The sequence below is a fragment of the Aphelocoma coerulescens genome, chromosome 2 (genome assembly GCF_041296385.1).
Source record: "Aphelocoma coerulescens isolate FSJ_1873_10779 chromosome 2, UR_Acoe_1.0, whole genome shotgun sequence".
In the NCBI taxonomy this organism is placed as follows: Eukaryota; Metazoa; Chordata; class Aves; order Passeriformes; family Corvidae; genus Aphelocoma; species Aphelocoma coerulescens.
The window spans coordinates 91,974,305-91,996,113 of NC_091015.1; the positions used below are offsets into that span (position 1 = coordinate 91,974,305).

The 21,809-nt window shown below is 40.7% G+C and overlaps 1 protein-coding gene across 2 annotated transcripts in view; it reads left to right on the top strand.

The window, feature by feature from the left end:
• The window catches only part of CTNND2 (catenin delta 2), a 658,514-nt gene that overhangs the window by 354,764 nt on the left and 281,941 nt on the right, over positions 1-21,809 (top strand). For both annotated transcript variants that reach the window (XM_069004021.1, XM_069004022.1), the window contains one exon: positions 14,349-14,521. In XM_069004021.1, coding sequence (XP_068860122.1) covers positions 14,349-14,521 — 173 coding nt within the window. The remainder of the gene's footprint in view (positions 1-14,348; positions 14,522-21,809) is intronic.

Sequence of the window (21,809 nt, forward strand, 5' to 3'; positions counted from 1 at the left end):
CCAAAGCCCACGTACGTTTTCTGCACATAAGTGACCTTGCTATCCTGATTTTTCGCATGCTTTCACATTCACTAGAAGCAAAGCCAGATTGTGCATTGTTGTGTCATGTTGGAGTCCAGAGGTAACACTATGAGAACATTGCAGCTAAGGAATTTTTAATTTCCCTCAATTTCTGCACAGCAGCCTACAGGCTGAATTTTTGTTTCGATGTGCTGTGACCTGGATTTTCTTGGAGTTTACTTATATCTGCAAGATTATAAACATGTTGTTATATATAAATTCCATACTGATATTACAATATTACTTCATATCTCTGAGCTTGCTTGTCCTGTGATGAATCTGATTTTGGTAGCTGGTGTCATTTAATGCTGTGCAACTGACTTAAAATCCATGCCTAAGGAAAACAACCCCTCACAATCTAGCTTTAATTACTATAGAACAAAATACTCAAAAAAAAAAAAAAAACAAAAGAGCAGCAACAGCAGGTAAACATACATAGAGGGGGGAAATGGAAAGATAGGAGTCCAGACCAGGACAGCAGGAACAATTAGTAGCAACATCAAAGATGGATAGGACGTAGGTGATCAGCTTGTAATGCTTAGTCTGTGTCAAACACCAGTCCTTTACAGGCAACCAGGTGTTCCCTCATCCACTGCAGGAAGCAGCTACTGAAACTTGTTAGAAAATGACAGTGACTTATAGTAGCATCTGTAGGAGCAGAACAAAGAAAGGCTCTTGGCATCCGAACCTACAGCGCAAAAGAACATCAGTAAATATTGTGCCTGTGGTACGGGCCAGGAAACAAATGCACCCACATCCCCACGACAGACTGATAAACCACTCACCCTACTCCTGCCTTAGTGGCAATGCCAGTGCCTGCACACTTGGCACAGTCAGGAGTGCCAAGAGCCACATCATTCTGGGATCTGCTGATGCCAGCTTGTGAGCATAAGCATTGTGGAGATTCAGCCTTGGAAAAAGGGGTAGTTGGCTTGTTAGCTTGTGTAAAATGATTTATGTGGAAGAGAAAATTTTGGCAGGTATGGATTTGGGTTTGATTTCTTTTGTGCTACATGCAGTTTACACAGCTCCCAATCAAGCAGGATTTTTGTGACTTCTGTCGTATCGCAGATTAGGGAGCTGCCTCCATTTTTTCCATTCTGGCCTTATAAATGGAGAAATGCATTTTGTCAGGACGGTGTGAGAGCAGAGAGTGGTGCACATTTGTGTGAACACAGAGAGAAAGCAGAAGGGTGTACTTTCTAGTTTATGGCAGAGGAGGTTTTGGCAGGTGAAAAAGATTGTAATAAAATTTTGACCTTTTTGACTTACTTTTTAATTGACTTCTGAGGCAGAGCTAAACACATTCTGAACTGGCTCACCTTAGAGACCAAATAGTCATTTTCTTTTGTGGACAGAAAAGATTCAGGATTTAAGCCTGTCAAAGGTCTGCAAAAAATGGAGTTCTACTTTGCATGAGAAGAGGAAACCTGTTTTGTGCTAGTAGTTAAGTTCATAGAACAACATAATAGCGTAATAGATCTGTTGATGTCTTTTGTATTAGATCCATATATCTGTGAGGAGTTTTATAGGCTTTTATAATCAGAAGCTGTTGGGCACTTTTTATTTTATTTTTTTTTCAGCAGTCTAATTTAGGTCTATCAAAGGAGATTTGTCTGGGTTTGTTTTTTTTCTACTGATAATGCATTCAGCTTCCATGTGCATCATGTTTGTGTGATGTCTATAAACATCTGATTTTATTTCCTAGTAATAAAAAGGGAACACATTAGTTTAGTACTATTGATAGCAATTTTAGGCTGCACTAGGCACAGAGGGTGACCAGGAACACTTGATGTTTGCAGCTGGTTTTCACAGGTACAAAATACCTCAAAAAATTAGGATTTAATAATGAATTTATTTGGGCTTTTCTTTTCCTTCCCTGTAAACTAAGCCCACACACCATTTTAAATGTAGTTATTCCTTTAAAAATGGGAGACTGATAATGAAAACACAAATTAAAAAATAACAATTTTTAATGCCAAAACCCAGTGTTTCTCAAATGGGAACATGGCAGTTCCTTCTGAGCTGGAGTTTCCTGTCTGTGTTGCAGCATGCAGTGTCTCCTCCTGTATGCAAATTTCTTCTTCTCTGGTCACATTAACAAATGTGACCAGAAAAAAAAAAAAAAACAAATTAACAAATCTAATCCTGTTCAGGAGCCCTGGTCAGGTCCTGTTCTCCTGTGGTTCCACAGTGATATGTTAATAGAGAGCAAGCTTCTGTTACAGTGAAGCGTTCTACCACTCCTAGTGTTGCAGAGTTTCACAGAAGCAGCATCAGAAAGGCTTGAGGATACTGTTTTTCTTCTTTGTGTCTTCCATAATGCAGAAATGTAATTTAGTTACAATCTTTCTGCCCGTCTTGTGTTGTGTGTATCTATTGCTCCAGTAAAGCTCCTCATCCTAATGGCCAGTGATAAATTACCTTGTTCAGAGACTATCTGATTTCGATATCTGCAGGGTTTAGCAAGTGATTTCATAAAATATGATTAATCTTCTACCAAAAAAAATGGTTTTATTCTTGGGGTCAATTAAAAACTTGCAGTAGTAGAGTTGTCCTTGGTTTTAATCTCAATTGAGGATAGATTTGCTATTAAAAAACCAAACCAAACAGACAGAAGAAAAACAAAGACAAGGCCATCTTCTGTATTCTGAGCTTAAATGTGTATAGATCTATTCTTGCTCAGTGCATGTATTTCAGTCTTGTTCTCCAGCATCTTCAGTAATTTCTCTCATTAGTAGTGAAACTCCAGATATGTCCTGCTGTCAAACATTACCCAGTATTGCTTATGAAAGAAGATCTGCGTGATATGGTATAAAAACACTATCTGCGTAGTTAACACTGAAGTTACTCTACTATGTCAGAATTACTTAGGCTTTGCTATATTACCTTATTCTTTGAGGTTAAAAAAAAAAAAAAAGAGGAATCAAAAAAGAAATATTTACTGTTGGGGTGGAATGCAAACTTATTTCTTTTCTATGTCCTTCAGGTCTTATATTTTTCTACTACTTCTTGTGGACATTTAAGGTGCTTTGCTCTCCCTTAGAGTAGAGCATTATTATTTCAAATCCTAGAAATTGCCTCTGTTTTCCTCTTACAATAATGGCAGGAGTGGTACCTTGTGTAAAAAGCATAAGACAATCAGCATCTAATGAAACTAGTTTCTATTCCCAGTTCACTTACTCTTGAAATAAAGTGTTCATCTTTCTTTCCAATAGTAATTAGGTCAGAAGGAGAGTTTGAAGGGATATCCTTGTATTATTCACTTATATAATGCTATCAGCCTAGTTTTTGCATCATTTCTCCAGATATATATCGTTTATAGAATTCTTGGATGAAAATAAACTTACTCCACACTTGTAAATGCATTCCACAAAATCATATTTTCCAGTACCTAAGAATAGGTTCTATAGCAGTACTAAAGCCCTTTTCTGTATTTGTAGGTAGAACATAGCCCTCTTAATGCTGGTAGAGCATGGCATTGCATATAAATTACTTTCCTTTTTTGTAAAACAAGTTTGTTTTCAGTGTATTCATTTAAGAATTGCTGCCTCTCTTCTAAAGAGATGTGTTTGGTTCATAACAAGGGAGCTGCTTGTGATCAAGCATTTAAAGTATTACCATTTATTTCTTCATTTTAAGTATGCATTTGGCTTCCCCCCTCCTCCCCTCCCCCTGTCTTTTTTTGCCCCTTCAACTTTCTTCATTTCTAGGGTTTGGAATTCCTTTGCTATATTGCAGCCTTGGCATTTTCTCTTGTAATATAAAGCTACTGATAGGTTTAATATTTAATATCACCTAGAAGGTAGATGTCGAAATATTTTCCTAGTACTGTTCTAGTTCTAGTCTCAGATTTGGAGGGAGAATGGGTGCCATGCTTATTACTATTGTTATAGTAGAGCTGCTTGTTGTCTTCTATTTGAGGTCAGACTAACAGTTGCCTCCAAAGCCCTTCTTTTCCTACAGCATCTATTTGATCAGTTGCAGCTGAAAAGTTGTGTTTTCAACTGCAGATCTTAAGTTTTGCCTTGGTTTAATCTCTCCTTTTTTTGTCTGTAATTAACAAAATGTCTTCTTTTTGTGGTTGCCATGAAGTTCTCTTATCTAATTCCCAAGGACTTTCCTCACTGCCCCGTGCCTCCGCTAGCTTCACCTTACATTTTTCACAACTTCCCTGGAGACAAGAAAATGGAGAAGGTCTGTACCTGTGTCGCTGCTTCTTGCCACCCTCCATTGTACTTGCAGGGCCTCCCTTCTGCTCACTCAATTCTTCTGCTTTTCAAAACCATCCTAAATCGTCTTGGCAAGAGAAAGTTTCTTCAAAGAATGTTTCAGATGACCTCAAAAATAAGACATCGTGCAACAGAGGGGGTTAAACCAGACAAATAACTGTTCCTTACTCTTCTGATTTGGAGGGAAAGTTTACTCCTGGTCCCAGATGGAGCAGCTTAATTCTGGGAGTGAGATTTAGAAAACAGGATGTACCAGTGAGATGCCAAAGAATTTAGTATCACTAGGAATAGGTTTGTCCACCTTGTCATTAACTATCATCACTTCTTTTCTAATGTCAGATACTGTGGAAGGACACTGGCAGGTGTCATCAAAAGCTCTCTCTTGTTATGTTGTTCTTTTTTAATTATCCATTCCTTTGCAAATCTGGGCAGCAAATACAACCCAGCTTTAGGAGGGGTTGGCAACTGCTCACCAGGAGTACAGACACCTTAATGAACTAAGAAAAAAGTAGGTTTTAGGGTAGGAATCAATATTTTGCACTCAAACTAAATGACCTGAGAGGCAGAAGAAACAAGTAAGTGATGACTTTCTGGTATTTGAAATCCTTAATTAGGCATATACTAGCAGTTAGGAGGTGGTTCTTCTCAGTGGGATGTGAGGCACCTCAACCTATTAACTCTGTAAATGAATGTTTAAAGGACATTAAAGGAGCTTTGCTAGTGTTTTTCTTTTGACTGTTATCCAAATGAGGAAAGCAGGTTGAGGAATGTGTGAAGTGATTAATTACACTAATTAAAAACACTTTATTTACACTTACTCTATAATTTATCATTACTACTTTTGTCAGTTGATCGAAGGTGAGTGAAGTGTTGTTTATAATTGGTATGGGAGCTAATTAAATGGTCGTTCGAGCACGTTTTGGTCTATTTCCTTTGTCAATTAGAACTGGCATCGTAATAGATGACTGACCAAATGGAGATGTATAGCACAATAGCAGTACTACACTTTACTACTTACTTGGAGAAGCAAATGTGCCCTGGGAAGCCAACTGACATTAACTCTCAAGGAGAGGAGAAAACCCTTCTTTCATTTGCCTGCTATTTTTGTTTGTAACTTCACATGGAAAACTCAAGTAACAAACACACAATTACCTCATGGAGGGTGACTAGCTAGATGTTTCTGTTGTTTGTACTGTAATTATTTTAGCCAATTCAGAGGTAATTATTGCATAGATTTGGAATACTGAATTAATCATGCCCTTATCTTATAATAATATAGCTCTGTATGTAACTTGTCATTATCTGATACTTATTTTGTAATTGAACAACTACCAGATAATGTATTATTGAATACTTGTTCCACAATAAATTCTGCTCTGTAGTGTAATACATTAATCCTGTTTCATAATTCAGCCTTTTTATTTGTTTTGTTTGTTTTGGAGATTGACCATACTATTTCTATTGTATTATCTTGAATTGTTAGATACTGTGAAGCTAAAATTTTTTAAGTATTCCCTAAGATACTGTGATCTAAGGATTAGGAAATGGGAGCAACTTTACAGATGTTTGACAGGCAGACACTAGGGATAGTTTGTCATTGATATCCCCAAGAAAGCAATTTCTGTTATTTCTTTTTGGAAGTTCCTCCTTTACAAGAAGCCCACATTCATCTGACTACTTAGCTTTGTGACACAGCAATGGTGCTATAATATGAGACAGAAAAATATAATGATCTCTGAGTATGTAATGGAGTTAATCCAGACTCCTGCAACCTTAGCTTGCTGTCCTGTAGTTAAAAATATGTATCACATATACTGATTGTACTTAAATCTTATCAGACTTTCCCTTGGGAAACTGTCCTTAAGAAAAAAGGGGTCTGGCAAGGCTGGACACACTTTTAGAAGGAAATCTTAATGGTGCAGGAGTAGGCCATCCCTATATGCCAGAAGATGGGCTGGTGGGGAAGAAGACCGGCCTGGCTGAAGAGGGAGCTTTTCCTGGGACTCAGGGGGAAAATGAGAGTTTATGACCTTTGGAGGAAGGGGTAGGGAACTCAGGAAGACTACAAGGATGTCATTTGGTCATGCAGAGAGAAAATGAGAAAGGCAAAAGCTCAGCTAGATCTCAATCTATCAACTCCTGTGAAAGATAATAAAATGTGTTTTTATAAATACATTAACAACAAAAGGAGGGCCAAGGAAAATCTCCACCCATTATTGGATTTGGGCAGGAGGGGGAACACTGCCACCAAGAATGAGGAAAAGGCTGAGGTATTTAATGCCTTCTTTGCCTCAGTCTTTTCCAGAAAGACCAATTATCCTCAGGACAACCAGCCCCCTGAGCTTGTAGACAGGCATGGGGAGCAGAACAGACACCCTGGAATGTAGGAGGAAGTTGCAAGTGACCTATTGTGCCACTTAGACAATCACAAGTCTATGGGGCAGGATGGGATTCACCAGAGGGTTCTGAGGGAATTGGCAGAACAGCTCACCAAGCCACTCTCCATCATTTATCATCAGTTACCATGACGGTTGACCAGGGAGGTCCCAGACAGCAGGAGGTTGGCAGATGTGGTGCCTGTCTACAAGAAGTGTCAGAAGGAGGAGCTACAGGGCTGTCAGCCCACCCCTGCTGCTGGGAAAGATTATGGAACAGATTATCCTGAGTGTGATTACATGGCCCATACCAGACAGCCAGAGGATCAGGCCCAGCCAGCACAGGTTTAGGAAAGGCAAGTCCTGTTGACCAACCTGATCTTCTATGACCAGGTGACCTGCCTAGAGGATGGCAGAAAGACTGTGGTTTAAATCTACGTGGACTTCAGTAAACCTTTTGATACTGTCTCCCACAGCATTCTCCTGGAGAAACTGGCAGCCTATAGCTTGGACAGGTGCACTCTTCCCTGGGTTAAAAACTGGATGAATGGTGGTGGTGAATGTTGCTGCATCCAGTTGGTGGCGAGTCAGTTGTGGCTGGGATTGGGGCCAGTCCTATTTATTTATCAACAATCTGGACAAGGGAATGGAGTGCACCCTCGGCAAGTTCTTGGTTGACAATAAGTTGGGCAGAAGTGTTTAATTTGCTAGAGAGCAGGCAGGCTCTACAGAGGAATCTGGACAGGCTGGATCAATTGTAAGAGGTTCAAAAGGCCAAGTTCTGGGTCCTGCACCTGGGTCACAACCCCAGGCAGCACTACAGGATGGGGACAGAGTGGCTGGAAAGCTGCCCAGCAGAAAAGGACCTGAGGGTACTGGTTGACAGCTGGCTGAACATGAGCCAGCTGTGCCCAGGTGGCCAAGAAGGCCAAGGGCATCCTGATCTGTAGGGGCAATAGTGTGGCCAGCAGGACCAGGGCAGTGATTGTCCCTCTGTACTTGGCACTGGTGAAGCCACACCTCAACTCCTGTGTTCAGTTTTGGGTCTCTCAGTGCAAGAAAGACATTGAGGTGCTGGCGCAAGACCAGAAAAGGGCAGCAGAACTGGTGAAGGGTCTGGAGCACAGGTCCTGTGAGGAACAGCTGAGGGAGCTGGGGGTGTTTAGCCTGCAGAAAGGGAGGCTCAGGGGAGACCTTATCACTCTCTACAGTTGCCTGAAAGGAGGCTGTGGCCAGGTGGGTGTCAGCCTCTTCTCCGAGGCAGCCAACAACAGGACAAGAGGAAATGGCCTCAGGCAGCATCAGGTGAGGTTCAGGTTGGACATCAGGAAGAATTTTTTCACTGAAAGGGTAGTTAGGCACTGGAAGAAGCTGCCCAGGGAGGTGGTAGAGTCACCATTCCTGAAAGTGTTCAAGAAACGACGGGAAGTGGCACTTAGTGCTGTGGTCTACTTGACAGAGCAGTGTTAGGTCAAAGGTTGGACTCGATGATCCTGGAGGTCTTTTTCAACCTTAACAATTCTATGATTCTATCATGTGTTTGTTTTTGAAACCTCACTCATGATCTGGTAATATTACAAATTTAATAGGATGTGCTTCTTTGCCCCCCATCTCTGATCAGTGTCAGTGTACTGAACCAGTCTCTCAGCACTTCGAAAACTGCTTAACTTCTGACACTGGTAAGGTCCTTGGAGCCCAAGTTCCTACTGGCTTTCTTACGTGAGATACTCTTCTGTTTATGACCACCATGGGTATGATTCAGGTGAGCTCTGCCACTTGTGTGGTTACTAGACAAGTTCTTGCCCTCAGGAGGAAGGGAAGAAAATGTCTGATGACTCACCAGCTCTGATTCCCAAACAAGATTCCTGTCTTTTTAACTACTGTTGCTGCTGATAAATATTTTTGGTAATCTCTCTGAAGCCTCAGTCAGTGTTAATGACTGTTCTTTGAATCAAAATTCAGTACTGCCTTGGTGCACTTTGGTCTTTGTTGGTTTTGGTTTGGTTTGGTTTGGTTTTTTTTAGCTAGAACAGTGTATGCAGGTACTGGGAAGTATCCTAATTTTTTCTGTTCTGCCATTTAAAATATTTCTGCTTGCAAGCACTTGCTATTCAAGAATAATTTATTGTAAAATGTAATTAAAAATTACATTTTTAGGTTGTGATTTTTTTCCCTTTGTTTGGTTGTTGGTTTTTTACCCTGAATGACATAAGAAGGAAGAGGAGAGGGTCTGAAAAGAGCAGAAATGACAGGCAAAATATTTTATTTCAAAAAAAAATATTGCTCTTGAAAATAGAAAAGACAAATGTTTTCATAATTTTTTTTCCCTCATTTTTGACCCAGCCATGAATGGTTATAGTAGCCTGGATTCTTTGTGTCACTTTGTTTCCCATCATCAACTGTTACTGTGATGTCCTTGAATTAATAATAGTCTCTCATTTAAGACCACTCACTTCCTTAGTTTGGTTTTTAAATAGCTACACTACACCTTACTGCAGCATTGTTGGATTTTCAGAAGGAAAAGCAGTGGCCCCTGGAGGAATCCTGCCAGTGCAGATCCCTGTCCCTCACAGGCCAGGGGGCACAGCACAGCCTCAGCTGTGCCATGGGGCTTGCCTTGCAACCTTGGCCTCCTGCTTCCCCAGGCTCCCCCTTGGCAGAAGCAGGCAGATGCTGTGGAGGCCGTGCTCTGCTGTGGTTTGTATGGGGCCTGTAGCTCACCAGGTTACACTGATGGCCACATGCAGTGTTCTCGATGCCACGAATCAGCCTGGTAATGTCAGGCTGTGCTTGTTTTGTTGATTCCATGTGGCAGGAAGATGGCAAGTGTGGGCTTCAGTGCTGCTCTCTTAAGTAAGAGAGCACTGCCTCTGCTCCTCTTCCCCATTTGGCTTGAAGTAAGGTTCTCCACATCTCCTAAACTAGTACGTTTTGAAATAAAAAAATAATAGCCATATATAGCCAGCATAACCGCCAGTGGGGGGGGTAATATAAAGGAAAGGGCTTCACAAGAAACCCCCTCCCCTCACTGCCTGAATGGGAGACTCATTTTCCTCTAACCCTGTCAGGCCTGCCAGCATCTGGTTCTCCAAACCACAAAAGAAATTCCTGTTTCCCTTCTCTGATTCCTAGAGAAGTCCTGACCTGCTCTCCATCACCTCTGAAGTTTCGTTGTGGTTTGGCTCCCTGATGTAAGCATATCCTCCATCTCCATCTGGTCTCTTCTTGCCTAGTGTTCTCTGTGCTCCAGCAGCTTTCCCTCGCTTAAGCGCACTTTGTGTCCCAAGCAAGACACCACCCTCTCCCTCTCCTTCCAGCTCCTTTCTGAGGTGGGTTACAGAGGCCAAGGTGAGCAAAGCAGGGAGCCTTGCACCCTGCTCTGCTCAAGGTTAAAAGGAAGAGGAAGTTATTGTCTGCAGTACCTGTCCTCCAAACTGGAGACAGGTTAAAGAGTTGATTGCTCTACCCTGGTCCATCGTTTGAAGTAAGTCCATGATGGTGTTTCTTGCAGTGTGATGGCTCTGACTTAGTTTCCTGAATTTTGACTCTTTCCTCTACTGTTTCAGTACAGGAGGAGAGTGGCACAAACAATCAGTGAAAAATTGGTACTATCAGCTGTGAATAATCCAACATCAATATTCTTTCACAAGGAAATTTTTTTTTTTTTATGTGGTGGTGAAAAACATAAGGGAGAACAGGTATTTATATCTTCCCCATACCCTCAAATAGAAGCAAAACATAGTACAAATTTTAAGCAATACTACAGATCATCGATATCTGCTATCCTAAATCTTATGAAGCCTGAAGCATTTGTTTTAAATTGAACAATTGTAGTAATTATGTCTCATTAAGGGAACAACTAAGACTGAATTGTCCTAGCAGTTAACTAGTGATTTCCAGTGCCTAACTGAAAATAGAGAATTTCCAGCTGCCTTAACTCTCCTGAAAGCAAATGAAAAATAGTTGTATGAGTGCTTTCTTATACCAACACAACAGAGTTTAAATTCTAACCTGTAAGAAATGGTAGATTATTGTCAAGAGCCATCAGCGTACAGAAGGACACAAACAAACTTCTCCTGTGAATAAGCTGCAGGCTCTTCAGAAGGTCTGGGTTTACCTTCAGATTGAAATCTCAAGAATGTCAATGAGAAAAGCAATCCATCTATTCCCTATCAGACATGGCAGGACTGCTTGTAGTCCCTAAGTCCTGAAAAAGGAACTCGTGTTTTTCATGGTCACATTGACTGATCTCAAATGTATCTTCTAGTTTGTATGCTTAGTTTAGATTTTGTTATTTACAGGTGAACAGCCACTACTCTATTCTACAGTTCCTTGGGATTATTTAAAATCCTAGGCTTATTTAAAAAATCTGTCGGGCTGTCTCTCTCAAATAAATTTGTAATTATTGAAATGTACGTACATTTTAGTTGTTCATCACTACTTGTTAAGGTACAAAACAAAAACTGCTAAACAAAACCCATATTTTAGTGCGCGTTAAACTACATGTGCCAAACTTTTTAAATTCTTTTTTTCAAAGGGTTGGGTAAGTTTCTTTAAGTGCATGGAAGTGTTTAACTGGTGCAGGGAACCCATGTATGTGTTTCTAGCTGGTGATGTAAATCCCCTAGTGAGCCACAGTAATATGAAAGCAGCACTTGAAAGCCAGATGCAATGAAAATTTAAACATATTGCATTCATAGCATGTGATAGTTTAATCATTATTTAAGCTTTAGAAATGTCACAGCATAATTACTTTCAGAATGAGTACAAACACTGTCATGCACAAAAATTGCTTTCTTTGCTTCTCATGGGAAAGTTATGCTTTTGTGAAATTTCTGAACTTTATCTCGTTCATCACTTGATCACGGACAAATTCTCAGTGAAAATTCAGAATTCAAAAGATTGAAATAAACCCTACAGATCTTTTTAAAACTAAGCATGTATTTTCTTTACGCTCTCAAAAAAAATTGTCGAAGTATTTCTTTCATTAAAGAAGAAATTTTGCAACAAAACCAGTTAAATGGAAAATGCTAAGTAAACCCTATTTGCAGAGCCAGGGAGTGGAAAGTACCAAAGGCTGGATTTATAAGCACCCATAGATGATTAAATTCAGCTCTCCTGTGGATGTGATACATTTTTACTAGCCTCACAGCATACATGGAGCTCTACCTCCTTCTGTACTTGTAAGGAAATACAGGGACCAGAACATACATTCTAAATTCCTCCTGTATCTCGAATGTTCTGCTGAATGCAGTTGATTTTGCAGTATAAATTCTGTTGATATGTAAAACAGTGTCAAAATCCCAGTCTACATTTAGATGCAAACACTTCCTCTTTACATAGCCTACTACGATTTGTTTATAATATGAGCAGTTCAGGTTGGATTTTGGAAAACAGCAGTTATAATGCTTCTGCCATTTCTGAGAAATGGGCTAGAGGAAAAAATACTCTCCATGTAATTCGGGGGTGGGGTTGTTTGCACATTTTCTAAGTGGAAATCTTTTTGGAACAGCTTTACATCCTCATAGCAAAGACTTAAAGGTCATAAAAACTGCCTTTGTATCAGGAATGTACTAGAAGTTATTTCTGGTAAATTCATTGGAATTTTTCCATTGTGAGTCTGTTTAAAACTGAACTGATCGCATGTTCTCTGGGAGCAAAATCACCATAATCATTTCACATCTTGTAAGGTTTGTGTCACCTTCTGTGCTCTCGTGAGCTTGTTAGTGCTAACCAGAAGATGAACCTGTCATCCCTGGGGAGCCACTGAGTGTGTTATAGATGGTAGCTGTTGGGTTGAAGATAACCCATGCAATGGCCAAGGTATAACCCTTTTTCCTCCTCTTGTATTTCACTTTAGTGTCTGGGCCCAGGCACTAAAAGAGACTAAAATCAATGAAGACAGAGAAAGGATTAAGTGTGTATTTTAATGTAGCTCTTCCTGTATCATAGAATCATATAATCCCAGAATCGTTTGGGTCAGAAAGGACCTTTGAGATCATCTAGTTCCAGCCTCCCAGCTGTGGATAGGGGCATCTTCAACTAGAGCAGGTTGCTCAGGGCTCCATGCCACCTGGCCTTGAACACTTCCAGGGATGGGTTATCCACAGCTTCTTTGGGCAACCTGTGCCATTGCGTCACCACCACAGGGAAGAATTTCTTCCCAATAGCTAATCTGAAACTGCTCTGCCAGTGTGAAGCCAGTGTGCTGTCACTTCATGCCCTTATAAAAAGTCTCTCTCCATCTTTCTTGTAGGATCCCTTCAGGTACTGGAAGGCCACAGTTAGGTCACCCTAAAGCCTTTACTTTTCCAGATTGAACAATCCCAATTCTCTTAGCCTTTCATCATAAGGGAGGTGTTCCATCTAACTTAGTGGCCCTCCTCTAGACTTGGCCCAGATGTTTTTCCTGTGCTGGGCCCCCAGAGCTGGATGCAGCACTGCAGGTGGGGTCTCACCAGAGCAGAGCAGAGGGGCAGAATCCCCTCCCTCACCCTGCTGCCCACGCTGCTTTGGATGCAGCCCAGGACACGTTTGGCTTTCTGGGCTGTGAGTGCACAGTGCTGGGTCATGTCCAGCCTCTCATCCCCCAGCACCCCCAAGTCCTTCTGGGCAGGGCTGCTCTGCTTTGTTCATCCCCCAGCCTGTGTTGGTTCTGGGGGTTGCCCCAACCAGGAGCAGCACCTTGCACTTGGTCTTGTTAAACCTCATGAGATTGCCATGCACCCACTTCTCAAGCTTGTCCAGGTCGCTCTGGATGGCATCCCATCCTTCAGGTGTGTCAACTGCACCACTCAGCTTGGCGTCGTCTGCAAACTTGCTGCATGTGCACTTGATTCCTGTGTGGAAACAGACTGTTCCCTGTCTGATATATGGTCACAGGATAAAAATTGGGAAATCTGCTATGTGCATGTGGTAAGCTAAATCACTTGTATGTGAACCTAATGAATATTAAAACATGTTTTAGTTTCACAGAACTACTAAATAACTGTGGAAGGTGCCAGTGTTCATGGTCCTGACATGCCCTTCAGTCTGGCAGCCCCAGTTTAGGCTCTCTGCCTGTACTTGGCTCTCCTGCTGTGCAGTGCTGTGGTGGGTAAGATAAGATAGCTGACAAAATAGTCGTCAAAGATGCACTGAGATCAGGGTGTGTCCTGTATGATGAGAAGAGCAATTAATATTTTAAAGGCTGCCATCCATCCCTACAGGCACCAAAGTATTACATCACCATGTGTACAGGACAGTGGCAGTAATCAATAGATCTAATGTGCTGGGGGCTCAGGGAGAGACAAGTTAGCATTTCCCAGGCAGAACAACTGGATATAACTAAGTGAAATAAACAAGGCTTATTCTTAGGGGAGAAAAAACCCTCATCAACTATTCTGAGTTGAAAAGCAGGAGTTCTTTATCGAATAGTATGGTTGGATTTGTTCAGGCATAGAATTTCTTCACCGGTCAAAACCATACATTTCTTGCAAAGAAAGCAATGTGGTCTGTTGCGTGAACGTGATGACTGAGTGGTAAGGAAGCAAAGTAATGTGTGTATTTTTATTACTGAAAAGTCAAATTCTGAAAATCTGAAGCCACATACATCTGATAATTTCAAGGCTCACTTGACAGATAATACAGGCATGCTCTTTCACTGAGATTTTCTGACTGCTCTCAAATCCTGTCCCCACAGGGCCCAGCCTCCTCTCCCAGAGTACGCTCCAGCTCAATTCCAAACCTGAAGGATCTTTCCAGTACTCAGCCAGCTACCACAGCAACCAGACCCTTGCCCTGGGTGAAACAGCATCTGCCCAGCTCCCATCCCGCAGCAGTCAGGCCAGAGGTGCCATCCAGAGCTACAGCCAGGTACGTGTCCTAAGCAATGAAATTGTGTGTAGCAGCTCCCAGGAAAGAGCTGTTCAGTGCTTGCCCCCACCTGAATTTCTGCCTTTACTTTCTATCTTGTTCAACACACCTGCAGCAGGGTGGAGTTACCATCTTGATTTTTGTAAATCTCTGGTGGGTTGACTTGCATAGTAATAAAGTAATCCTGATTAGAAAGGAGATCTGCATGCCAGATTTACTTAGTTGCTTGCATATGTATTTTGGTAGTAGCATGTTCAAGCATTTAATTTTCAAAGCAAATTTCTGTGACTGTGCTGATTAGGAGTCCATCCTAAGGTCTAGGACCTGCCAGCATTGGTCTGAGCACATGACTGAAAGCAGCAAGTGCCAGAAGACAAAAACAAAGCCAGGCTGACACCAGGTGTGAAACCTGCTTGGGATACCATGCATCACGTGGTGCTACGGCCTAATCTCAAGTGTAAGAAGCATTTTTTTCACCACATATTGTAGCACAAGCAGTTTATCAGTCGCCTCTACATTTGAAACATTTTGAAAGATTGTCTCAGATAACTCATGAAAACTTTGTAAATCCTGTCTAAACGGTCCCTCCTGGCTCTGACATGTAACCCTCTCACCTTCTGTGCTTTTCACTGTGACATCAAAGCCTCTCAGTAGAAAGTTAAGCTTCAGTTTAGAAAAAAATTTCAAGAAGAATTCATGTACATCTCTGAACATCAACAAAGCCTGACTGGGTTGTGTTGGTCAGCACAGGTTATTTTCTCTGTTTAGATGCTAACCATCCCAGCAAAGCAGATCATCTCAGTGTGACACCAGGACATTTTGCAGTTCAGGATTCTGTAGACGAGAGTAGTTATTTAAGCCTTAAATTGCTAAGAGAGTTCAAATATTATAGTCATTGCATGGTTTGTGGGATACTGAGAGACATACAATATTCTGTTCTCTCAGTTTGCTCACAAAAGCTCCCTATCCTCTAAGACTGAAAAATGAAATAAAGCACAGTTAAATTAAATTTCAAATTGGGTAGGTACATTTTTTTTAATAGAATCTTTTACACTGAAGAAGAACTCTAAGAACGGAGTCCAAACATTAACGCAGCACTGGCCATCAGTAAATCATGTCCCCACGTGCCACATCTCCATGTCTTCTAAATACCTTCAGGGATGGCGACTTGACTACTCTTTCAGTGAAAAAATTCTTCCTGATGTCCAACCTGAACCTCACCTGATGCTACCTGAGGCCATTTCCTCTTGTCCTGTTGTTGGCTGCCTCGGAGAAGAGGCTGACACCCACCTGGCTGCAGCCTCCTTTCAGGCAACTGTAGAGAGTGATAAGGTCTCCCCTGAGCCTCCCTTTCTGCAGGCTAAACACCCCCAGCTCCCTCAGCTGTTCCTCACAGGACCTGTGCTCCAGACCCTTCACCAGTTCTGCTGCCCTTTTCTTGTCTTGCTCCAGCACCTCAATGTCTTTCTTGCACTGAGAGACCCAAAACTGAACACAGGAGTTGAGGTGTGGCTTCACCAGTGCTGAGTACAGAGGGACAATCACTGCCCTGGTCCTGCTGGCCACACTATTGCCCCTACAGATCAGGATGCCCTTGGCCTTCTTGGCCACCTGGGCACAGCTGGCTCATGTTCAGCCAGCTGTCAACCAGTACCCTCAGGTCCTTTTCTGCTGGGCAGCTTTCCAGCCACTCTGTCCCCAACCTGTAGAGCTGCATGAGGCTGTTGAGGCCAAAGTGCAGGACCCAGCACTTCACCTTGTTCTGTGTCATACAACTGCCCTTGGCACATCCATCCAGCCTGTCCAGATCCTTCTGCAGAGCCTGCCTACCCTCCAGCAGATCAACACTCTCAGCCAAGGTGGTTTTATCTGCAAACTGATTGAGGGTGCACTCTACCCCCTAGTCCAGATCATTGATAAAGATATTAAACAACACAGATCCCTGAGGAATTCCACTTGCGACAGGCCACCAGCTAGATGCAGCACCTTTCACCACCACTCTCTAGGCCTGGTCATCCAGTCAGGTTTTTACCTAGTAAATAGTACACCCAGCCATGCCATGGGTTGCCAGTTTCTCCAGGTTAATCTTGTGGAAAATAGTGTCATCTGGAGCTACGCTTTTTGAAAAGCATCATACCCTGGGAGTCAGCCTGAAAGACTGGGATGCAGTCTTTAAGGAGGCCGGAAAAAGGAAGATGATGGAAAGGGAGCGGGTTATGAGAGTAACAGAAAGAAAAACAGTGTGAGGGGAAGGAGAAAGAATGTATTTCTTAAAAAAGGCAGGAATGAAAGTTGTGCAGATTTGTAGAGGTTATAGACAAATATATTCTTAATATAAATTTTATTATACTCATTGATAGAAAAAGATGAATTTATGGAGGGCAAAAAATTAATGATCTAGAGTTTTTCATTGAAGTTACACTGAGCAGACATTGGTTAGATCTGAGAAGCTCTCAGGAACCATCAACTTCAGAGAGAACTGGTTTCTTTCAGAAAGGTAATTAGTAAGTTAGTACAGCAGCATTTCCTATCCTTTGTTTTTCTTGGTATGAGAGGACGGAAAATAGGATTTTCTTTTTACTTTCCTCCACGTTGTAGGGTAGATATTCCTGCAGGAAAATAATTCAGAGAACTTAATAATTTTTCACACCATGATCCTGCAGAGGATGCCTGACAACGCCAGATGAATTAAAATATATTTTGAAAATAGTAACAAACTGACATATAAACTAAGAATTAATACAATTAAAATCATAAAAGAGGTTTTAAAAGAGGTAAACAGGAAGAGGAAAATTCAAAAGTCAAAATTAAAAAATTCTGATTATGACCATTGCTGATCCCACAATTACAGGGAAAAAAAAGTGAAGCCTGAGAATTGTTTTGCTATACCTATTATAATTAAAATAAGCCTCAGGAACTGAAGCTTCTCAGATTGTGATAATTTCCTTTGGTATTTGTGTGCAAGGAATATAGCTATCTCTCAACATGAATGATAGTCCAAATGCTTGCAAAAAAAAAATGTAAATAGTCCCAAGGCCAGCTGTGACAGCAAGAACAATTTGTGAAAATGCAATTGTATAAAAAAGAGAAACTAATTAGTCTTGGGACTTCCTATATAGTGCTGCAAAGTGCAATCTAACATTTTTGTCAATTTGGTGGAGTTCATTATAGATCACAGAGTTTTTCCAGTGCTTTGACTACTTTAGAACACAAAACTTTTATCTTCTAAATACTACTGGGATAGGATTTCTTAGCAAAAACTGGTCGTCTGTCAGAGAATTACTCTGCTTCCCCACTGAAAACAGCTTTTCAAACTCAGTGTCCAGATACTGAAATATCTTTCATTAATCAATGAAGTTTATTTGTGAAGAGTCTGACTTCTATTACAAAAAAAAAAAAACAAAAAAAACCAAAACAAAACAAAAAAAGAGCAGATTTTGTAGATGAGTTGCTCAAAAATAAATCTATTTGAACAATATAATGTATGAATAACCAAGTTTACTGCAACCTTGAGAATGTTGCAGTAAATCTTACGTTGCAGAGATACCTTAGGAGTATAAAGCATAGCAGGTACTACAAAGAGCAGTTTTCCACATACTCTGCCATGTGTTTGCAACAGGACAGGAAAGAAGGTTTACATTCTGGATGAGGATTTGTTTAGCTGTTGGTAATGCTGCAGTCTTTTCAGAGGCTGTGGCAGCAACACAGGTAAATCCCTACTGTGTATTATCCTGTGCACCTGATGCTTCTGGACTGAGTAAGCTGGCCCAGAATTGGAAAACCCTAAAAGCCAAAAAGTAGATGGAAAATGAAGATGAATAAAAAGTCTTGAAAAACCATTTAACAGTTAGTATTCTAACCTCTCTCCTTTTTCCTATAAACAAGTCATAAGTTTGTCATTCATCAGACCACCACACCTCACTAGCAGATGAGCGCTAGAATGGGTTGTCAGGCAGAAACTTTATACTGGCCACAATTGGCTGCTTGATAATCTACCCAGACAAAAGCTAAAATAAGGATTTCTCATCAGGTAGGGTATGGCCAATGACGATGTGTTTAAAACCAGATTCCAAAAGTGAATGAAAGAGCTTTTCTGTCATAAAGGAAACAAGATGAAATCTTAAGACGGATTACTCATTACGGCACTCAGAGAACAAATCACTACTAGAGATGATGGCAATGGAGATCTGCAGTGCTGCTTTGATTCTGCATTAGGACTGTAGCTTTCGCTGCTGCTTTAAAACCTGAGATGGACCATCCTTGGACCCTCTGAACATATCTCACACAATTTGGTTTGTGGATGTAGAAGACTGCAATTACCTACCTTCATCTATATGTGTGACCTTTGAGAGTAGGATCAGGTAGGCTGACAAATTTTCCTAATAGTGCTAGAATTTTGGAATGGAACAATGGAACAAAATCAGGAGAAAGAGGTGAAATAGGACACATTTGAGGGATCCAGATGTATAGTCTGGCATCTGTTATTGTATAAGACCACTTGAACATAGGTAGCATCTTCCTAGTCAGAACTTACAAATGACATTAAAGCAGTCTTGCAGAAGAAAGAAGAAAGGTCCTGCCCAAAGACTGAAGTGTGCATCCCAAGACTAAAGAATGTTAAGCAATTTCCATGCCCTCTTCTGCCCTTTTTAAGAGCGTTGATAGAGGCATCAGACCACTGCAGAGTGATACCTTGAGTGAAGCCTTATGGAAGGTTCTTTGGGCTGACAGAAAAAAAAGTAGCCCTCAACAGACTGGCAAGTCTTGCAGTCTCTGAAAAAGCTGAGTATCACTGAGATTGTGAAATAGACCTGTACCCTTGGAGTGTCTCTAGAAAGCCCTAATAAGGATGATCAAGTTTTCTGCCTAAAGCTACCAACACACACCAATATTTAAAAGCCATAGTGGCCTGGAGGGAGGTTTTCCACACAACTTGAGCATACATTTGGAAAATTCTCCCTGCAATCAAGAGAAATGGTCTCCTCATGGACCTCAGTGTACTGTATATGACTATGTTAGTATTCATTAGATGTGACCTTGTATGAGATTTTACGGGCAAAGAGATCCAGAGAGGAAAACAAGCTGAAAACTGGTGCTGGCATTTAGTGCTAAAGTTCATCCAGACCTACGATGGGCATGCAGACTTACTCAAATCTCTGGGAGCAATCTGCAAGAATCAACACACTGATTCATAATTAGCAGCTGGCCCCAAAGTTTCACTTGTCTAGCCATTTTGTAATTCCTTGTCCCTGAAAAATTTTATGCAGAATAAATAAGTCAACACAGTTATTTGCCCCTCTCAATTCTACTCCACAGAACAGAAATCTTATCTTGAAGTCTTTCATTTAATCTTGTTTTGGTTTAAAGTTCCAATTTAAATTTTCAATTGGAATTCTAAAAAACCAAAAAAAAAGCCCCAACAAACAACAACAACAAAAAGCCCTACACAAAACCAACCAAACAACCCCCCCAAAAAAACCCCCCAAATTTCCTGGAATTTAGGGCATTAAATGCTTGAATGAACAGGCAAACAACAGTTAGACTGTCCTCTAGTTTCCTGTAACCTAACTGGATACCCTCAGTAATTTTCTGTATGAAGCTCTAAAGATACAGTTTTGTATCAGTAGAAAATTATCTTCCTAGTAACATTAAATGGGAAAGAAAACATTTTTTCTAGCTGTATTAATGTTCTCATGTTTTTTTTCACACATTCCTGCTTCTAAAAAGGGTATACCAGAATCCATGTATTGAATCCAAATAAGCAAGGCTACTTTTCTTTGGGATGCCAGGGAAATTAAACCCCTGTGTCTTGGAATAGATATTTATAGGGCTGTAGTAAGAAAGTCCTTGATTTTTATTCACATTTATGAAATAGGTTGATGCTAGAGAGTATAATTACTGATAAGCAAATTTGCTCTCAGTTTATTAGCTTAAATACAGTTTTGTTATCACATTGACACAAATAATGGATAAATGGAAAAAATAAGGGGAAAATACCATTGTATTTCATTCTTGCATATGAAGTATGTCACATTGCAGGGTGAACAATGACGTGTCTTTATGTCTGTCTTAAGCAACAGACAGGGAGAAACACAATAAGAAACTAAACCACATTTTGTCTCTGAAAACATGAGTGGAGAACGTTACTGCACGCTTGGCCCTTTGAAAAAACCTGAAGACCTCATGGTACATTTAAGACAGGTCTGAGATTAGTCACATCCTAGAAAAAACTGCATGCTAATGTTTTCATTGCAATCTGTTCATCCAGAAGTTCTCTCCTTCACACAGAGCAAATGCTTAGCTTTTTAGGAAGTGCTATATACTGCATTTTTAATTAAGCATTTAATTACTGTGTCCCACCACTACACCTTGTTCCCTATAACAAATGATCATGAAATAGGATTTTTGGGGTTTTTTGAAATTAGTGCTTGCAGACTGCCTGCAGCTTTATAGAGATTTATTAGGAATATGGGATAATACTGGTTTACTTGAAATTAATTACTCTAAATCCTTGACACATGAAGTAGTGTAGAAGTAGATTAGAAAAAGAAATTTTGTATACATGATGACAGTGCTTGCCAAAAACCCTTAGGATCAACAGCAAACTGTTAAAGTTACCAGTGCGTTACCAGTGTGTTGAAAAAGTAACTGGTGCACTAGTAACATTGCAGAAGACTGTATTTTGGAAGTGTTTATTACGACATTATTATTACTATGCTACTTAACAGTCCAAAAAGTAAAATCAATTGATAATGTAGCTGGTTTGAATGACCTTTTGTTATGTGCGAAGTTTGCTCTGCGCATGTTGTCTTAAATCATGCCGGCCTGTTTTTGTTTTATAAAAGTTGTTACCATATAGTCTAAACCTGGAAAATGAAAACTACTCCTGTCAAATACATTATTGGACAGTCAGCTGCAGATTAGTCCTTCTTTCCAGTTTAGAGCATATATGGTAAGTAGCTCAGCATGAAAGTAGCTTTTAAAAGTTCACTGATATTCTCATCAGTTTCTTCCCTGGGTTTTGTTAGGAGCCTTTCAAATGAGCAACTTGAGTTTGTTGGCCATTTATGAAAATTTCAAGGCTTGTACTTGAAGCTGTGGTGTTTGTTACTCACTGCTGCAGTAAGAACAGTCCAGCTCAAAAGAGAGCAGGTACTTGCATCTGTGAGCCCCTTGCTCACCTGGCAGTCACCATACAGAGCACCTAGAGGAGAACAGTTTCCATTTCCTTTATGTGTAAAGCCATTGCTCTGTGAGGTGCAGAACCTCCCAAAGCCAGTGAGGTTTG